Source organism: Leptopilina heterotoma, unplaced genomic scaffold (genome assembly GCF_015476425.1).
Source record: "Leptopilina heterotoma isolate Lh14 unplaced genomic scaffold, ASM1547642v1 Lhet_444, whole genome shotgun sequence".
NCBI lineage: Eukaryota > Metazoa > Arthropoda > Insecta > Hymenoptera > Figitidae > Leptopilina > Leptopilina heterotoma.
Window position 1 is genome coordinate 242,921 of NW_025111085.1, and position 20,748 is coordinate 263,668.

Genomic DNA, 20,748 nt, shown 5'->3' on the forward strand with positions numbered 1-20,748 from the left:
TATTCTCTCACAACATTTAGTAGGCTCATTGACTTATCCTCATCCCAAATTAGATTCAATTTCTGAAACTAATTTAAAACAAGGAATGTTAGGTATATTTAAAAAGGTTTCAGTTTTGACGTAACAGAAGCCCTTTTAAATTTTGGTGCATCGGCCCGGGAAAATTATAAAGTCGATCAGCCATATAATTTTGTCAAATTTTTAATAACATTCGAAAAATTTTAATGAATATAATTTTTAAATCAATGAAATAATTCAATAAAAATAAATAAATCAATGAGTATACCAATTGTTAAAAAAAGGGGAAAATTTTTTTTTGTAACAAATAATAATAACAAATGATACAATAATCGAAATTAATCAGTAACATTTAAAAAAATTTTTTTTTTATTAATTTAACACATTTTATGTTAATTGATAACATTATACAAGATTTAAGTCGCAAGGTGCATTCATAAATATACATCTTATATTGGTATTGATGAATAGAGGTTCGAGTCCTCTTAACTTGTAAATTTTTCTTTAATGTGCATGGTGCATTTATTAATGCAATTCGGTATTAATAAATAGAGGTTCGAGTCCTCTCAACTTATAATTTTTAAAGTTGCAAGGTGCATTCATCAAATTAAATCCTTTGTTATATTATTGAATAGGGGTTCAAGTCCTCTAGACTTATGGAATTTTTTGTCTTGTATATGAATCATTTTTGACATATTAATTTATGCGAAAACAAAATTTGTTTTGTTCATTTAATTGTGATTTGTTATTATTATTACATGTTTAAAAATATTTTATTATACTGAAGCAAGATAAAAATATTAACCACAAAGGAAAAGTGTATTTTATATTGAAGAGACAGGATTGACAATTTTACAATTATTACGTATATTATAAATTTTGATAATGATATTTTTTAATGTCTTCTTCGAATAAAAATACTACCGATTCCACACATTTAACTCGTTCTCAAATAAAAAATTATCCAGATTTAGAATTAAATTCGGGAATTCCTAATTATAAAACAAAACCATCGACAAGTACACCCAGATATTCTAAAGAAAACCCTAATCCCTTAGAATTACAGGAACAGTTTGACTCAGGCTATATTAATTCTAAACTTTTTGATACTGACGATAATTCATTCGACAGTGACAGTAACGATAGTGAAAATACCATAACTGAAAAAACCCTAGTGGATCAGAATTCAAATAAAAGTTTAAATAAGTCTTTAACTGACGAAATTAAATCAAACGATAACTCTGAAAATAATTCTCTTAATAACACTAGAGATAGTGACAATTTTGAGGAAAACATGGCTCTTCCAAATAATCAGCAAGTGTCTTTACGCGATGCTTTAGAAACAATACCAATGTTTGATGAAAAAAACATACCATTATCTGTATTTATTGAAAGTTGTTTAGAAGCAAAATCTATGCTTCCTGATAATGCACAAGTACAAACAAATTTAGTAAAATTGATTAGGAGTCGAATTTCGGGTAAAGCAAGAAGAATTATAATAGGAAATAATTTCAACACAGTAGAACAGTTAACAGAAAGGTTAAAACAAATTTACGCGCCAGCAAAATCTGTATATCAGTTACAAGGAGAACTAGGAGCAATATATATGTGGGAACACGAAAATGTAATTTCTTATGGGTCAAGAATCGCAGAAGCAGCAGAAAGAATATTAGACGCACATAGGATTAGCAATGAAAATAGAGTAGATGAACCATTTAAAGCAAGTTTAGATAAAACAACTGTTGATTGTTTTTCACGAGGACTTAGACCAGAAATTGAAATACGAATTGGAACAGCAGATACATTTCAAGATATAGTTAACAAAGCAGTAGAAATAGAAAGAAAATTGGTATCACACCGCGAACTAAGAAAAAAAGAGCATAATACTGAATATAATTCTCATCTTAAAAATAATAAAGATTTTGCTAGGACAACAAAAATTAATGTCGCTCAAGATAATATAATATCTTGTTTAGTTTGTGGAAAGAAAGGTCATTTTGCAGTAAACTGTTTTCAACTTAATAAATTGATAGGACCAAGACGAGAAAACTCCTTTTATCCAGGATCACGACAAAATTTTTCAAACCAGAATCAAAATCGATTCAACAATCCAAATCCAATGTTTAATAGATTTCAAAGTCAAAACTTTTACAAAAATCCTCAACAAAATCAGTTTCAAAATCAATTTAGAAACACATCACAAAATCAGTTTAGAAACATACTGTTTAAATGTACTAATGTTTTTAGTACCTTTCCGTCATTTTTACATGAAGGAAAGATTATTTCGTATACAAGAGGGAAAGAATAAATAAGAACAATGAGAATTATTTTAATGTGTAATTTTATATGAACTTTTCATTACAATTCCCAAATTGGTACTGACGACTTCATCAAACTTCTTTCAAGATACCCTTTGTCTCAAGTATAGCGAGAGTAGGGATAAACTAAACAAATTTTGGAACACGTGCATTCGCCGAAGTTACTTATCTTGTTTAGAAAAATGAAACTTATAAATATATCGTATTGAGTATAATATAGAATAACTGTCTTATAAAATTAGACTTAATACATTATGGTTAAAGATTAATTTAATTAAATGAAAAAGTTAACAAATAATAGAATATAATTAATAATCATCATTAAATATTATATAAAAAATACAATAATTATTTTAATAAATTATCACATATATAGTGATTAAACATACTCCCCCCGTTGAGAGTATAAACGATCAACATTCATTCAACAATTTTCTGTTCTATTGGCAAAACAGCAATTTTATTGATTGGTCTCTTTAACAAATTGTTAGAAAATTTTAAAGTCACACATCTAACAACACCATCACTTCCAGGATGCAGTTCATGTATTCTCGCTAATGGCCATTGCATACAAGAAACGTTATCATCTTTTACTATTACAAGCATATCCTTTTTTAAATTTTCGGAGTCTTTACACCATTTTTTACGAATATTAAGTTCATTTAAATACTCGACGTTCCACCTTTTCCAAAAATCTTGTCGTACTTTAGAAATTAATTGCCATGAGGATAAACGATTTGAAGGTAATGGCTTTAAATCAGGTTCAGGTAAACTTGTCAATGAGTCACCTATCAGAAAATGTCCTGGTGTTAAAGCTGATAAATCATTTACATCTGAGGAAAGAGGAGTTAATGGTCTCGAATTTAGAATAGCTTCTATCTCAACTGCAAGAGTGTAAAATTCTTCGAATGTAAACAGAGAATTTGAAGCTACTCTTTTGAAATGGTGTTTAAATGATTTCACTCCAGCCTCCCACAATCCACCAAAGTGAGGAGAGGAAGGAGGAATGAAATGAAATTCAATATTTTTGTTACTTGTAAAATAACAAATATCATTTTTGAAATTTTGAGATTTAAAAAGAACATATATATCATTCAACTCATTTCTTGCACCTTTAAAATTTGTTGCATTGTCACAATAAATAGAATGTGGTTTGCCACGACGAGCAATAAAACGTCTTAAAGCTCCTAAAAATCCTTCCTTGCTCAAATCGCTTACTAATTCAATGTGAATTGCCTTGAGAGACATACAAACAAAAACACATACATAGACTTTAATTCTTTTTTGATTTCGATATTTTCGTTCTTTTATAAAAAAGGGACCACAGTAATCTATACCAACCTTATTAAATGGTCTTATTTGAGTTACCCGTGATTCAGGCAGATTACCCATTTTATAACTGGCTAGTCTTGGTTTAGCTCGAAAACAAGGAACGCATTTACGTATAATCTTTTTAACTTGATTTCTTCCGTCTACAAGCCAATATTTTTGACGTATCGAATATAAAGTCGCTTGTTGACCTCCATGATAGGAAATAGCATGAAAATGAGAAATGATTAGTTCGCTTAAAAAATTCGATTTCGGCAAAATTATTGGATGTTTTTGATCAAATGAAATATTTGCATTTTTTAAACGACCTCCGACACGTAATAAACCGTCTTCGCTAAGAAAAGGATCCAAATTGTAAAGTTTGCTTTTCTTATTTAAAGGTTTATTTTTTCTTAAATCGTCAATTTCGCTTTGAAAACATTCGTTTTGTACAAGTCGAATTATAACCAATTCCGCATGATTTAATTCTACTGTTGTTAAGGGACCTTTACATTGTCTATACTTAGGTAAAAAACGAAAACAGAAAGCAATAGTTCTTTTCAATTTTGTGAAACAAGAAAATTTTTTCCAAGTATTGATTTGTAAGTTAACTTTTAAACAAGTTAATTGTTTAGATTCAGGTAAAGGTTCATTGACTTTTTTTAGTTGAAATTTTGGCCAAAAAGTTTCATTTTGACATAACCAAGAGGGACCTTGAAACCAATTATTATTTGTGATAAATTTATCAGGTAATTGACCTCGCGATAATTGATCAGCAGGATTGTTTTTAGAAGGAACATGACGCCATTGATTTATTTCAGTTTTTGATTGAATTTCAGAAATTCTATTTGAAACGAATGTTTTTAAAGAATTTGAATTTGCGCGTAACCAATGTAATACAATCTCTGAATCAGTCCAAAGAATTGTTTTTTCAATGTTAATTTGAAGTGAATGTAAAATTTTTTGACACAAGTTTGCTAACAAAACTGCTCCGCAAAGTTCCAATCTTGGTATCGTACTTGTTTTTAAAGGTGCAACGCGTGATTTTGAACATAATAAAATGCATTGTATTTGTCCCTTATCGTTCTCACTACGAACATATAAACAAGCTCCGTATCCCTTCATACTAGCATCACAAAAGCCATGCAATTGTACAGTTTTTACATTATCAATTAAAACGTATCTTGGTATGTTAATAGTCTTAAGTGATTCAAGTTGTGTACAAAAATTTGTCCAATTATGATAAATCGAAGAAGGTATCGATTCATCCCACGTGATTTTTGATTGCCACAATTCTTGCATAATTAATTTGGCATATAGTATAACTGGACCCAAAAAACCGAGAGGATCAAATAGTTTTGCTATTTCAGATAAAATTGTTCTTTTGGTGAATGCAATGCTAATATCAGGTGATTTAATACGATATAAAAATATGTCTTCAATGGCCTTCCAATATACACCAAGAGTTTTTACTGTGTAATCTTTATTAAGCTTAAATTCGTTATCGATGCTCTTTTCATTAACACCTTCAAGTATAGAAGGTTCATTGGAAGCCCACTGACGCATATTGAGCTGTGCTTTATCTAAAAGTTGAATCATTTGATTATATATTTCTCGAGCTTGTTTACATGTTGAAGCACCCGTAAGAAGGTTGTCAACGTATAAATCATTTTTTAAAACATTTGCGGCTAATGGAAAATTTTGTCCCTCATCTTCTACTAATTGTTGTAAACATCGAGTGGCTAAAAAAGCTGAGGGAGCAAAACCGAAAGTTACTGTGTTTAACTGGTATTCTTGAATTTTTTGATTTTCATACCATAAAATTTTTTGGAATTTTCGGTCTTCTTCACGTATTAAAAATTGTCGATACATTTTCTCAATATCAGCTATAAGTACATATTTAAATACTCTAAATCGCATTAATAATGAGAAAAGATCACTTTGAATAGTAGGACCGACCATTAAAGTGTCATTTAATGAAATTCCGTTAGAACTTTTCGAAGAAGCATTGAAAACAATACGCCATCTTGTGGTAACACTCGAATCTTTAAAAACGCCGTGATGGGGTAAATAGAAGCCCTCTGTATTAATTGATGAGTCTAATTTTGTCATATGATTAAAATTTAAATATTCCTGAATTATTGCTGAATATTCTTTTTTAAATTCATCATTACTATCAAATCTTTTTAGTAACCCATTTAATCTTTTTATCGCTGTTTGTTTAGATTCTCCGATTTTGTCGGGTGATATTTTAAATGGTAAGGCGACTATATATCGTCCGTCTTTGTCACGCGTTACGTGTTCTTTAAAATGTTTTTCACATTCGATTTCTTCTTGAGAAAAAGTAGATTGAGTTGGTAATTCTTCAATGAACCAAAATTTTTCAATAGTTGATTGCAAATCTGTTAACATGCATTTAGTTGATTTAATGTTTTGAGAATTTTTGCAAATATCCAAACCGCCAGCAATTATCCAACCCAATCTAGTTTTTTGTAAATAGAGATCATCTCCATTTTCAGATAAGTTTATTGAACCGATTGAAAACAAAGATAAGGTAGGACCGGCTCCAATAAGCATATCGATTTTATCAGGTTTATGAAAATTTGGATCAGCCAATAAAATATTTTGAGGAATTTTAAGATTTTCTCTTTTAATGGTTTGATTCGGAACTAAATCAGTTATATTTGGAACAACAAGAAAAGTAAGAGTTCGTTTATATTCGTTATGAATAGATTTGAATGTTATATCTAACATACTATTTACTGTAGTAGTTAAATTGTTCAAAGCTCCTACAGAAAAAGAACATTTTGTAGTTGAAAGTTTCAGTTTATTTAATAAATCGCGTGTAATAAAATTTGCAGTAGCACAAGTGTCTAATAAAATTCGAGCTTTTATTTTTTGTTTTTTATAATCAAATACTTCAACCATTGCACTTGTCATTAAATGAAATGATGATACCGTTACCAGAGAATTTAATGAAATGTTTAAATTGTCCGTTAATTGTCATGTTTCTTTATTTTCACTTTGATTCTGATCCTGAGACCTTGTAAAGTGCAACAAAGTATTATGTCGTTTATTACACTTTTTGCAAGTGCCAAATTTACAATCTTTTGTTTTATGATTACGTAAACAATTTACGCATAAATTAGCATCTTTTACAGTTTTGAAACGTTCGTTAACAGTCAAACTTAAAAATTTGGTACACTTAAACAAAGGATGAGAATCAGAACAAAGTATACACTGTTTGGAAGTTGAAGTAACGAGAGCTTGTTTTTTGGATTCGATTTTACGTTTTTTATTAACGGGAGAATCTTTGTCATTATTATCTGTGTTCATTTTACGTTTTGAAATACGTGCAGCAGTTCTATAAAGAAAATCTGTCATGTCTTCCAAACTAGGAAATTCCCCATTTTTTATACTTTCGTCCCATTTCTCTAAAGTTAATTTGTGTAGTTTTTCTTCGATAATAGCAACTACAATTTCATGAGTTACATGAACTCCGAGTGAAGCCAAAGATTGAAGATGTTGTTGTGATTCATCTGCAAGAGCAATTAAGCCTTGATAAGACTCTTTTTCTTGTGATGGTAAACGCAACAACAAATTTAAATGACGAGAAATTAATGTACGCTTATCTTCGTATGATTTTTGCAAAAGCTTCCATGCGCGATCGTAATTTTCGTCCGTGATTGCAAAAACTTGAATTTTTCGCAAAGCTTCGTCTTTTAATACTGATTTTAAGTATTGCAATTTTTCAACATTCGTAATGTCGTCACGTCTGTGTATCATAGTAATAAATGTGTCTTTGAAAGACAACCATTCTTCCACCTTTCCACTGAAAGTTGGAAGAGTGGCTTGTGGTAATTTTAATTTTCTACAGTGACTCGAAACATTTGAGAGTCGTTCATTTTCCGAATTAGAATTTAATTCATGATTATGTAAACTATTAGTTTGCTCTCTTTGTGTTATAATTGTAACATGATTTTGAGCTGACGCTAATAATTTAAAAAATGAATTTTGTAAAGTTTTTTTATCGAGGGTATGGTCAGTTTCAGAATCAATTAATTGTATCTCGTTATACAATTCATCAATATTTGAAAAATACGAAAATACTGAATTGTATCGTAATTGTAATTCAGCGATTTGAGCAGGATCATGTGAATTGAATTGTGCAAGAAATTCTTCGAAAGCTGTTAAATGTTCTTTAATTGTAATTATTTTTTGTGAAAGAACGCTTATACGATCAAAATCCTCCATTTTGAATAATGTATATGAATTTATTCAAAATTGTAAAGTAAATGATTATCAGATTAAATATTAAAGATTATGTAAATAACACACAATAGATAGGACATTTCTTTAAGTAAGACTCAATAAATTGACATACCTTATAGAACCTGATAAGTGCCTGTGAAGAAGATGAGATGTTTTGAACGCATTGTCTCAAAGTGAATGTATGTTTTAATAACGGTGTTTTAAACGCATTGCCGATTTAATGTTAAATGTGATTGAGGTGTATTGAACGCATTGCCTCATTGATATGTTGTTGTATTTGTTGAGGTGTTTAAACGCATTGCCTCAATTTGCTTGTCGAATATAAAATTCGTTTGAACGATTGTTAAGGGTATTTTTGTTGTAATGTCCCCCTTTGTGAAAAAGATTTAAATCATGAAAGAAATGTAGTACTACTTAGAATTAATTTAAAACGAGTGATGTACAGAACTGAATGTTCTATGTTAACATTATTTAATGTATTGATTTAAATTGGTGGAATTAATTCACTTTTGTTTGTATATTGCACTGATTAAGTTTTTTTTATAAAGTATTATTATGTTAATATAATTGAGTATTATTTGATTAAGTTAGGTTGAATTTGGTATAACACTGATTATACACTTTCAAAATTCACTTTTGTGTTTGCTTTGTCTGATCTGATCAAGATATCAGGTGAATAAATTCGTTTCACTGCACAGCACTGTTGCGTTTAGTTAGTTTCTGTTTATTAGCACCAAATTAAAGTTTTTTGAAAGAAAAGGAATAAAAATCCGGCTCGAAGGACCATGTTTAAATGTACTAATGTTTTTAGTACCTTTCCGTCATTTTTACATGAAGGAAAGATTATTTCGTATACAAGAGGGAAAGAATAAATAAGAACAATGAGAATTATTTTAATGTGTAATTTTATATGAACTTTTCATTACAATTCCCAAATTGGTACTGACGACTTCATCAAACTTCTTTCAAGATACCCTTTGTCTCAAGTATAGCGAGAGTAGGGATAAACTAAACAAATTTTGGAACACGTGCATTCGCCGAAGTTACTTATCTTGTTTAGAAAAATGAAACTTATAAATATATCGTATTGAGTATAATATAGAATAACTGTCTTATAAAATTAGACTTAATACATTATGGTTAAAGATTAATTTAATTAAATGAAAAAGTTAACAAATAATAGAATATAATTAATAATCATCATTAAATATTATATAAAAAATACAATAATTATTTTAATAAATTATCACATATATAGTGATTAAACACATACCACAAAATCAATTCCGAACTCCATACCAAAATCAAAGACAAAATCAACAACAAAACTTTTTCCAAAATCAACAAAGAAATTTCTCTCAAGAACCAAGAACTAACAATACTACAAACTTTGCGAATAGAAATCAAAGTATAACGTGTAATTATTGCAAAAAATTAGGACACATTTCCACCAATTGTAGGAAAAAGATGTGGGATGATAGCAATAAACAACAACAAACAAATTCACAAACACAAAATCAGGGAAACTCCAAAATTCCTCTTCAGTAGGGTGCTCTGAGGAAGAATTAAGAAGAAATTACTATGCATCCAGAAACATTAATTTAGCAAAAACTAATGCAATTCCATACATTCGAATCGATACTAAAGAGTTGAAAGTTCCAATAACAATGATGATTGACACAGGAGCAGGACCAAATTTATTGAAAATTCGCGCATTAAATCCTGATATAAAAATTGATGAAAATAAATGTCTTAAATTAACAGGAATTAACGATCACGCAGTTTATACTTTAGGACAAGTAGAAATTAATATTTTCGGGATTTCAACAATTTTTAATTTATTACCTAATGAAGTTCCAATTGAACATGACGGTATTTTAGGAACAGAATTTTTTGTCCAGAATAAAGTAAAAATTAATTATGAAGAAAGACATCTAGAAATCAATAAACAAAAATTTAATTTTGATTCAAAAAATTATTTTACAATACCACCAAGGTCCATCTGTAACATTCATGTAAAGATTTTAAATAAAAATAAAAAAGAGGGTTTTATTCCAAGATTAGAAGTAAAAGATGGTGTTTACTTAGGTGATGCAGTAGTTTCAAACATAGAAGGCATAGCTTATTTAAAGGCAATCAACACACTGAATGAATCAATTGACATTCCACTTTTTGAAATAAATTTAGAAGATTTTGATGAAATAAAACAAGAAACTCCAGTAAACAAATCTGATATTAAAAATGAAGACTCATCAATTAAACAAATAATTGATGTATTTTCGAAAAATATTAAATCAGAAAATGTTTTCAACATTACAGGCAACGATAGAGTTGAAGAAATTAAAAAATTACTTCGTCTTGAACACTTAAACAAAGAAGAATTAGAACACATCATGAACTTAGTAAAAAATTATTCAGACAGATTTCATATACCTGGAGAATATTTAGAAGGAACAGATCTCATAAAACATAGAATCATAACGACAGATGATACACCAATTATAACCAAACAATACAGATTTCCGCCTGTTCACAAAGAAGAAATGACACGCCAAGTAAACGAATTATTAAAGCAAAAAATTATTAAAGATTCGGACTCACCGTACAATACACCAATATGGATTGTACCAAAGAAAAATGATTCACAAGGGAATAAAAAATGGAGATTAGTTTTAGATTTCAGAAAACTTAATGAACGCACGGTAGGTCAATTTTACCCACTACCTAATATTACGGACCTACTGGATCAACTCGGAAACGCTCAATATTTTTCAGTTTTCGATTTGGCATCAGGTTTTCATCAAATCAAAATGGATCCTAGAGATTCTTATAAGACAGCATTTTCAACGCCATTTGGACACTATGAATTCGACAGAATGCCTTTCGGACTGAAAAATTCGCCAAGTACATTCCAAAAACTTATTGATCAGGTATTATTGGGTTTACAAGGATCAGAACTATTTGTTTACTTAGATGATATTGTGATTTATGCAGACACCTTGGAGGAACATGAAGAAAAATTTTCTAAACTTATGGAACGATTACGTTTTGCTAATTTAAAATTACAGCCAGACAAATGTGAATTTTTGAGATTAGAGGTAGGGTACTTAGGACACATAATAGATAAAAACGGGGTAAGACCCGACCCGAAAAAAGTAGAAGCGGTAAAGAAATTTCCAAAACCAAAAAATGTAAAAAATATAAAACAATTTTTAGGATTGGCAGGTTATTATCGAAAATTTATAGACGGATTTTCGAAAATCGCTAATCCTTTAAATCAACTTTTAAGAAAAGATATTCCTTTCCTTTGGACTGATAAACAACAGACAGCTTTTGATACGTTGAAAAGTAAACTATGTGAAGAACCACTTCTGAAAAGACCCGACTTTTCGCAACCATTTATACTGACAACAGACGCTTCAGGTTTCGCAATAGGAGGGATTTTATCGCAAGGAGTGATTGGAAAAGACCAACCAGTCGCCTACACGTCAAGAACTTTAAATGAATGCGAAAGAAAATATGACACGTACGAAAAGGAAGCCTTGGCCATCATATATAGTGTGCAACATTTTCGACCATACCTTTATGGTAGAAAATTTACATTAGTAACGGATCACAAACCATTAGTTTGGTTTCAAAATTCTAAAGATCCCTGCTCCAGAGTAACAAGATGGAAGCTGAAACTTGCAGAATACGATTTTAATGTGGTCTACAAGGCAGGCAAAACAAATGTCAATGCTGATGCCTTATCCAGAAATCCAGTTGAAGATATTATTGAAGAAAAAGTACAAGGAATAAAAGAAGAAAAAATGGAAGAAACTCAGGAAATACAAGAAAATATAATGAAATGTGTGCAAGAAAAAATTGAAAAATATATACATTGTGTAGCAAATGAAACTAAATACTACTTGAATTCGGAGATAATAAGAAATCTCCATGATATGGAAAAAATATTTAAGGACAATGAATCCTATGAAAACTCAGAAATATTAAGAATTCTTCGATCTATTAAAAAATTATTTGAGGACAATGAATCCTACATGAATTTTGAGATAAGGAAAAGTCTCCAATCTATTGAAAGAATACTTAAGGACAATGAATCCTATTTGAATTTGGAGATAAGAAAAAGTCTCCCACATATTGAAAAAATAATTAATAAATGCTACACGAATTTGGAGATAAAAAAAAGTCTCCCATCTATTGAAAAAATATTAAAGGACAATGAATCCTACATGACTTCGGAGATAAGGAAAAATCTCCCATCTATTGAAAGAAATTATTTTACAAGTAAAGAAACTTGTAATGTCATAACAAGAAATCAAAGGAAAATACAAGAAAATGATAATCAAGAAAAGAATATACAAGAAAAGAAAAATGAAGAAATCGAAGAAATTGAAAATGAAGAAATAAAAGCACACAAAACAAAGAAACGAGGTAGACCGAAGAAACATAGCACACGTTTGAATACCTCCTTTTCCAAGAAGAGAAGGGGAAGACCGAAAAAGGTATGCAATACAAATAATAAGAGAAAAGAAAAATTTTATAATGAAGTTATCCCTGACGAAATTGAGTCAGATCCTGAGTATAATAAAGAAAAATCAAAATTGAAGAAACACGAAGAAATTGACCAAGGCTACGAAAATTCGAATTCCGAAGAATCATCTGATAAAGAAGATAACTTAGTGGAAAAGGGAAATTGTGAAAATTTAAATAATAAACAAGAAAAATATGTTATCGACTGTAGAGACCAACTACCAATGCGAAGAGACAATTTAACATATTTTCTTTCAGTTGACGGAGAGCCTCGAGATAATGGCTCCAGATCTTTAGCAAAACGAGAAAAATTACCAAACTTTGGTAAACTTCAATTAGGTATAGCGGAAAAAATTAAGAAAGGTTTATTTTATCATATTGCTCTCCCTATAGAAAGTAAAATGAAAGAAAATTTATCTGATACAATAAAAAGAATTAAATCTACAATTATTTCAATGAAAAACTTATGTGAAGAATTAAAATTGAAAAGTATCAGTATTGCAAAAACAGCCCAAATAAACAATGTAACTTGGGACGAAATCCTATCGATGATAAAGTCAATTTTTGAAAAATCATTTGTGAAAGTTGTTGTATGTAATGGATATACAAAATATCCTACTAAAGAAGAATATATGCAGTTAATTGAAGAAGCTCATTCAAGCTCAGTTGGAGGACATAAAGGTGTAACAAAAACATATGGAAGAATACGTCAAAATTATTATTGGGAAAACATGAAAAATAATATTCAAAAATATTTTCAAAGTTGTCTCCAATGCCAATTAAAGAAATTAGTTAGAGTTAAAACAAAAGACCCAATGATTATAACAGATACACCAGGTACAGCATTTGAAAAAATTGCAATGGACATTGTTGGCCCATTACCAAAAACTAAAAACGGAAGTGAATATATATTAACAATACAAGATAATTTAACTAAATATTCATTAGCAATCGCACTTCCAAATCATCAAGCAAGTACAATAGCCGATGCATTTATTAAAAGATTTATTTGTATTTTTGGGTCACCCAAAGGAGTGTTAACAGATCAGGGAACAGACTTTTTAAGTAATTTAATGAGAAGATTAGCAAAAAGATTTAGAATACGGCAATTTAAAACTACCGCTTTTCATCCCCAGTCTAACGGATCAATCGAAAGATCTCATCACGTTCTAGGAGAATATTTAAAACAATTTATCAATAAAAATGAAGAATGGGATGATTGGTTAGAATTAGCCATGTTCTCATATAATACAAGCATTCATGAAGGCACCAAGTGCACTCCGTACGAGTTGATTTTTGGAAAATTAGCGCGATTACCATCAAGCGATCCACCACTTGAACACGAAAAATTAGAAACATATGATCAATACTTAACAGATTTAATAACAAGGCTTCATTAAATGAGGAATATTGCTAAAGAAAATTTAATTTTAGCAAAAGAAAAATCAAAAGTTTATTACGACAAAAATTGTAACCCACAAAATCTTAAACTCGGAGATGAGGTATTTTTGCTACAAGGGGGAAAAATTCATAAATTTGCTAATCAATATACAGGTCCACATAAAATATTAGAAATTTTAAATAAAGGGAACGTTAAAATTCAATTTAGAAATAAACAAAAAATTGTTCACACAAATAGATTAAAGCTTTCGCGAATTAAACAAGAAGAATAATGAAATATTATACTAAATAAGTATAATCTATTTCCAGATAATGGAAACTGGAATAAAAGGAATGCTTCAACTAGTTTTATTACTTATTGTAATAAACATAACTCATGCATTCATAGGATATGACTGTGGATCTACAGAACCTAATATAACAACACTATCATTGAAACAGGTAGGAGACTGTGACATTCAAAAAAGACCAGTAAAAACCGAACAAAGCTACGTACAATTAATACAACTAAGCGGAACTACAAAAACTAAAGTTATACAATGTAAAATCAAAGTAAGTCGTCATATTGAACTTTGTGGTATGTTTTCACACACATCAGCCGTTAGTAATGGACAAGGAAAATACATTCATGAAGTATCATATGATGTATGTAATACAATACATTTAACAGGAATTTTTATGCCTTCCATCAATACAAAATTTGCTGATTTAAAAATAAACACCACTAATTACCGTAGTATAACCCTAGCAGGATCAATAGATCAAGATGGAGATTGTGACGGAGAATCCTATAGTGACGTTTACGGTTCCTGGAAAGATGTAATAGTTCAGGCATCATATGAAATAACATTACAAGAATACTTCGCAACAGTTAACTTAGAAACAGACAAAATTCATTTACAATCAGGAACAGTTTGTAGTTTGTCAGAATCAAAATGTATAGATAGAGAAAATGGGAATACTTTCTGGAATACAATACCAGAAGATGTATGTCATATGAAAAAATATGAGGTAATTTATGAAGGTATTGCAAATAAAACATTTGAAGCTGATAATAATGAAGGAAATAAGGAAACATTATACTCATTAGTAAGTCAGGATATAACATTTGCGTTAGCGGAACAATCAAGAGAAATGATTTGTGGTTATGTTTATATAAGAACTGAACATCCTAAATTAATTATACTAGAAACAAGACCAGGCGGATCACCTTTAAAAAATAAGAAACCATTAGTACAAAATATGGATATGTTTTCTCACGTGAATACTAAATTTATTTACATTGAACGCCATCTACGAAAAGAAATGTATGAACTATACTATGATGTGCTAACAAAAAGATGCTTATTGGAACAAGAAGTATTCCGAAATGCTTTAGTTCTTGCCACTCAAGCACCTGATTTATTTGCGTATCACCTAATGAAAAAAGAAGGTTACATGTCAGTTCTAGCAGGAGAAGTTATTCACATGATAAAATGTATACCAGTAGAAATCAATTTAAGAGAAACAAAGGAATGTTATATGCAACTACCTGTTACAAAAGATAATAAAACATATTTTTTAACACCTATAACTCACATTTTGACTAAAGTAGGAACACCTTTAGAGTGTAATACATTTTTACCATCAATGTTTATGATAGGGAATTCTTGGTTCCAAATGTTGCCTAAATTGGTAACAGTAGTACAACCAGCAATAATGAAACCAGATAAAAGAGAAACTTGGAAATATAATGTTCCCCCATACCTAGCTACTAGTGGACTATATTCACAACAAGACCTAGACAAACTAAGAAATCATATTATGTTACCGGCAGAAAAACCTATAATTTTGAACACACTTGCAAGAGGTATAATGGGTCAAACGATGCATGACACAGGACTTAAATTTTCAAATGTATTAGACGAAGAAACAATAAATAAAATTGCAGAATCTGCTTGGAATAAAATCTGGGTAATATTTACCAGTTTCGGAACTGTGAGCGCAGGATTTATAGGCATAATAATAGCAACAAAAATAATAAAGTTTGTCGCTGACACCTTTATTCATGGTTATGCATTATATAGTGTTTTTGGATGGTCTCTCCATCTTTTAGGCTCCATATGGGATTCAGTAACTAACGTAATATTACATTTAGGAACAGCTCCTAAGACTTCACCGACACCAACAACCACAAATCTAACAACAATAAACATTCAAAAAGACGAAGAAAAAGAAGCTTCAGCACCTACAGAAGAAAATAATCTACTAAAAGAAAAAGAAGGTAATACAAACAAAGAAGAAACAATTCAATTGTATCCTCAATTACATCATATTCAAAACAATCCAAGTACCTTTAAATTTTAAAAAATGGCAGCTTCCTTTTTGAATATATTAAACTCCTTAATAAAAGAGAATACAAAAGAAAGTCTCTCCATTACATCAAATTTTCAAGCACCAGCTAACGCGATTTATCAACCACAATATGTCACGGAAATAAAATATAAAAACTACATAATTTGCAGTACAAGTGATAGTCTAAATTTATCAAAAGAAAATGCAGCATTTCGATTAGTTGAAAAATTAACCAAAGGTGAAGACTCACTTTTTAAAAACGCATCAATGACATTTAAAATCAGAGTTATTCAAAATTTAAATGATTACTGTTACAGACATGATATGGGTATCCCTAAATTCGCTATTATTAAAGCAAACACATCAGAAAAAACCACAAATTGGGTAGTAATTTGTACAGTAGGAAAAATAAAAAAATCAGCAATAGCAAATAATCCAATGACAGCAAAAGCTATATCAGCGTTAACAACTTTGGCAATTTTACACAATATAGATAATTATAATAATTCTTTAGAAGAAATAATAACAAAGTCTTTTACAAATATGACAATAGTGAACGAAAAGAAAGACTCTTTTAAAAAAACAAATTTCCCTTCCACTTCCAAGTTCTGTAAAAATGACGAAAAAAATGAAACAAAAAATTCCTTCACAAACACGAATCCTCCTTCCACATCAAAAACCTGTGAAGAAGAAGAAAAGAAAAGTTTTAAAAAATGTAATTTTTGCGGACATCGCAAAAATAACATTTATCATAAGTTATAAAAAATAATGCTTAATTCTGTTTCAGGAATGGAGTTTAAGAATAAAATGATCTTGTTAATTTTTGCCATTTTGATAGGAATAAAAAAAGGTATATCCCAAATTATACCTGAAGAGGTCACATTCACGCAATTACCAGGATTATATTATGAACCTTTGAAAAGTATAGAGTTCCCAGTTGGTGAAGTAAAATTTATTTATCACATTAATCTCAAACTATTATTCAATAAGCTGGATAACTTTAAAAAATTTCATGAAGTTACAAAAAAAAGTTGTATATTATTCTGTATTAATCCGAGAAATCAATTTGAACTTAAAATTAAAGAATTTGAAGAAATAATTTATGACACAAAGAAACTTATAATTGAAACAACAGAACCAGTACAAAAAAACTGGCATTTTTAAGTTTTTAGAAAATAAAGAAACAAACACTAATGCTACAATGAAAACTGCAGATAAAAATATATTTACACAGCAAATTTTATTCTGGATAATCCTAATATAAGCGATATATATAAACAATTATATTCCATTGAAAAATACATCACAACACTACAAAAAATACAAGAAATCCTAATAGCATCAATAAATAATAAATGGCATCAATCCGTACCAATAAATTTAAATTTTTTAAATTATAAAATTAATTTTAAAACTCTTTTAAAATCATTAAAAATTAAGTCTTTTAGATCAAACAAAAATTTATTCATTGTATACTCATTGCCAGAAAAAATGACTGAAAGCTTCAAAGTATATAAAATACATTCCTACCCAATGTTCTATAAAACATCCTCTATTTTTATAAAAACAGATTTTCAATTTATTGGCCTTTCAGTAAATAATAAAAAATACTTTTTACACTCAAACATAGAAGAAAAATTTATACCATTTATTAAAAATGCAGAAATAAATCCATGCTGTGAATCTAACCTTTTAATTAATTCAACATATTACAAATGCAACTTTATGAATTCAAAAAAATTCCCAATTTTAACCCCTTTCAGTCAACATAATTCATGGATTTATGCTACACAAAAATTAAAACAATTAGATATACAATGTTTCAAAAAATCATTTACTCAAATTGTAAAAGATACTGGAATAATTAAATTACCAGAAGGCTGTTCAATAAAAATTAACAACGAAATTTCACCAATAGAATTAGAAGAAAAATCAAACTTACCATTGAGAGCCCCAATTGTCATTCAGAATAAAATATTAAATGTAACTTCAAATCCAGACTTTTTGAACATATTTAAAAACGACTTAGATAACTCAATTTTTCAAAATCATACTACAATTACCAACATAGAGACAATCAAAATTCAAAATTATTGTTTAATAATATTTATTATATTCATAATAATCAATTTATTTACGACTTTAACATTATATTTTAAAACAAGGAAAAATTATAAATCACTAAATGCAAATATTTCACTGAAAAATTACATAAAAAATGAAATTTGCACAGAATCAATAGAAAACAAAACAGACGGAACACTGGTATAAAAGGATGAAACAGGAATGTTATCATAAATATTTTTTTTTTATTGTCATTATAAAATTCTCTTGATATCTTTATTAAGTATAAACATTAATAATAGTAGTAATAATAATAATAATAATAATAATAATAATAATAATAATAATAATAATAATAATAATAATAATAATAATAATAATAATAATAATAATAATAATAATAATAATAATAATAATAATAATAATAATAATAATAATAATAATAATAATAATAATAATAATAATAATAATAATAATAATAATAATAATAATAATAATAATAATAATAATAATAATAATAATAATAATAATAATAATAATAATAATAATAATAATAATAATAATAATAATAATAATAATAATAATAATAATAATAATATAATGAGAATAATGATGACAATCATAATAACATTTTATTTTAATTTAGTACTAAGTCAGGGTCCAAAATACTGAAAATTAAAATTAATAATTAATAAAAAATGAATGGACAAATAAAATACATTACATAAATAGGTATATACACTTACACGCTCAACCTTTTTATTCCGTATTGTCCACTTCACACCACCAACTATAAAGGGAGACCCTAAGGGATCCTTTGATTCTAACATATGTGTCTTCAGGTAGGCAATTCCTTGTTCCATAGTACAATGCAAAGTAGCCTGCCATTCAAAAGGAATTTCCAGAAGCAAGTTACAAACCCTTTATATCACCTTTGTGTCTTCATGGGATAATAATTGTAAATCTGGACCATACCAATCATTATATTCACCAATCTATAAACAAGAGTAATAATAATTTAAATCAAATATCTACATATTAAATTAAAATACAAAACAATGATTTATACTTACTCTAATCAATGAATTTCGCACAAATTTCATCTTGCGATTAAAGAAAAAGAAGCACTCATCAGTATTGTAGAAAGCACTAAATAAAGACTTGTGCTCTTGAACAATACAGTTTCTCTTTGAAGCTAACTCGAAAGGTAGTGAAATTTGATGGGTCCCGTATTTAATCTTAGGAATCTCTATAAATATTCTTCTGCTGCCATGCCAACTGACCATTTCCTTGTCAACCTAAATTAAATGAATTAATTAGTATTTCTTACTAACAATTAAACATAAAAGAAATTTATTCAACAATGAAATACTACAATGAAAACAGTTAAAAAATACTCACAATTTGAATATTGTATTTAGGAAAAGTAAAATATTTTCCTCCCAAGAAAAAAAGGCCTTCTGGTCTATGTGCAGACATTTGTCGTTGTATAATTAATCTAATTATTTCATTATTAGGAATACTGGACCACCACTTCATTCCTCGAAATTTCCTTGATTGGAATGATATTATAAAAGGGGGAAAATTTCCCTCTATAGGCTTCCAAATATCCATATTTTTGAAAGGCTCAGCAAGTTTCTCGATGATAGAGAAAAAGTTTGGAACATCCCTCGAGTCGAATAATAAAAAATAAGAAGACCCGACTTTCACGGATAATTCCAGTTTTTCATTAATTTCCAATTCCTCGTCATCCACAGCACAAAAACGTTTAGCGACAGGAACCTCAAAGTCTTCTTCTAAATCTCTTTTCAGAAGTTTAGGAAGCACAACTTCTGTCACGGTACATTTTTCATTAATTTCCAATTCCTCGTCATCCGCAGCACAAAAACGTTTAGCGACAGGAACCCTTAAAGTCTTCTTCTAAATCTCTTTTCAGAAGTTTAGGAAGCACAACTTCTGTCACGGTACATTTTTCATTAATTTCCAATTCCTCGTCATCCGCAGCACAAAAACGTTTAGCGACAGGAACCTCAAAGTCTTCTTCTAAATCTCTTTTCAGAAGTTTAGGAAGCACCACTTCTGTCACTGTACATTTTTCATTATTTGCAGCACAAAAACGCTTAGAGACACTTCTTGTCACAATTTTAGGAAGCACCACTTCTTTCATTGTACATTCCTCATCAATTGTCATTTCCTCATCCAGAACTTTGCGAGCACTACAGTTACTATTAATTCCTATACCATGCACGACTTCACGATCACTACATTCACTATCAATGACCATATCACTCAGTAAAGTTAATTGATTAGAATTCAAGAGCTCTTCAAAATCCTGAAACGCCTGTTCTAAATCAACTTCTTGTTCAAAAATTGTAACAGCCATATTTTGTTTTATTTCTATATTTTGTTTTATTTCAAAAAATCTCGCGGAAGATAATTCACGCAAAACAGACAACACGAAACTGAATTTTGGGTACGAAAAAAGAAGCATGTCCTTTTA

At 29.0% G+C, this 20,748-nt stretch overlaps 2 protein-coding genes across 2 annotated transcripts; both read right to left on the reverse strand.

The window, feature by feature from the left end:
• Positions 1 to 6,647: 6,647 nt before the first annotated feature.
• Positions 6,648 to 7,898, reverse strand: LOC122507066. The gene has a single exon (XM_043619577.1). The coding sequence runs from the start codon at positions 7,896 to 7,898 to the stop codon at positions 6,648 to 6,650; it is 1,251 nt and encodes a 416-aa protein (XP_043475512.1).
• Positions 7,899 to 19,171: 11,273 nt separating this feature from the next.
• On the reverse strand, positions 19,172 to 20,631 carry LOC122507067. The gene is made up of 4 exons (XM_043619578.1): positions 20,212 to 20,631; positions 19,650 to 20,168; positions 19,322 to 19,546; positions 19,172 to 19,243 (listed from the first exon to the last, which is right to left on the reverse strand). The coding sequence occupies exons 1-4, from the start codon at positions 20,629 to 20,631 to the stop codon at positions 19,172 to 19,174; spliced, it is 1,236 nt and encodes a 411-aa protein (XP_043475513.1).
• Positions 20,632 to 20,748: the final 117 nt, after the last annotated feature.

What these genes read in the sequence shown, in the direction of transcription:
- LOC122507066 (XM_043619577.1), bottom strand. Translation starts at nt 7,898, where the DNA reads ATGGAGGATTTTGATCGTATAAGCGTTCTTTCACAAAAAATAATTACA.
- LOC122507067 (XM_043619578.1), bottom strand. Translation starts at nt 20,631, where the DNA reads ATGGCTGTTACAATTTTTGAACAAGAAGTTGATTTAGAACAGGCGTTT. An exon ending in AAATTAATGAAAAATGTACC is followed by an intron (nt 20,169 to 20,211) that starts GTGACAGAAGTT and finishes AAAGAGATTTAG; the next exon opens with AAGAAGACTTTAAGGGTTCC. An exon ending in TGCGAAATTCATTGATTAGA is followed by an intron (nt 19,244 to 19,321) that starts GTAAGTATAAAT and finishes TCTTGTTTATAG; the next exon opens with ATTGGTGAATATAATGATTG.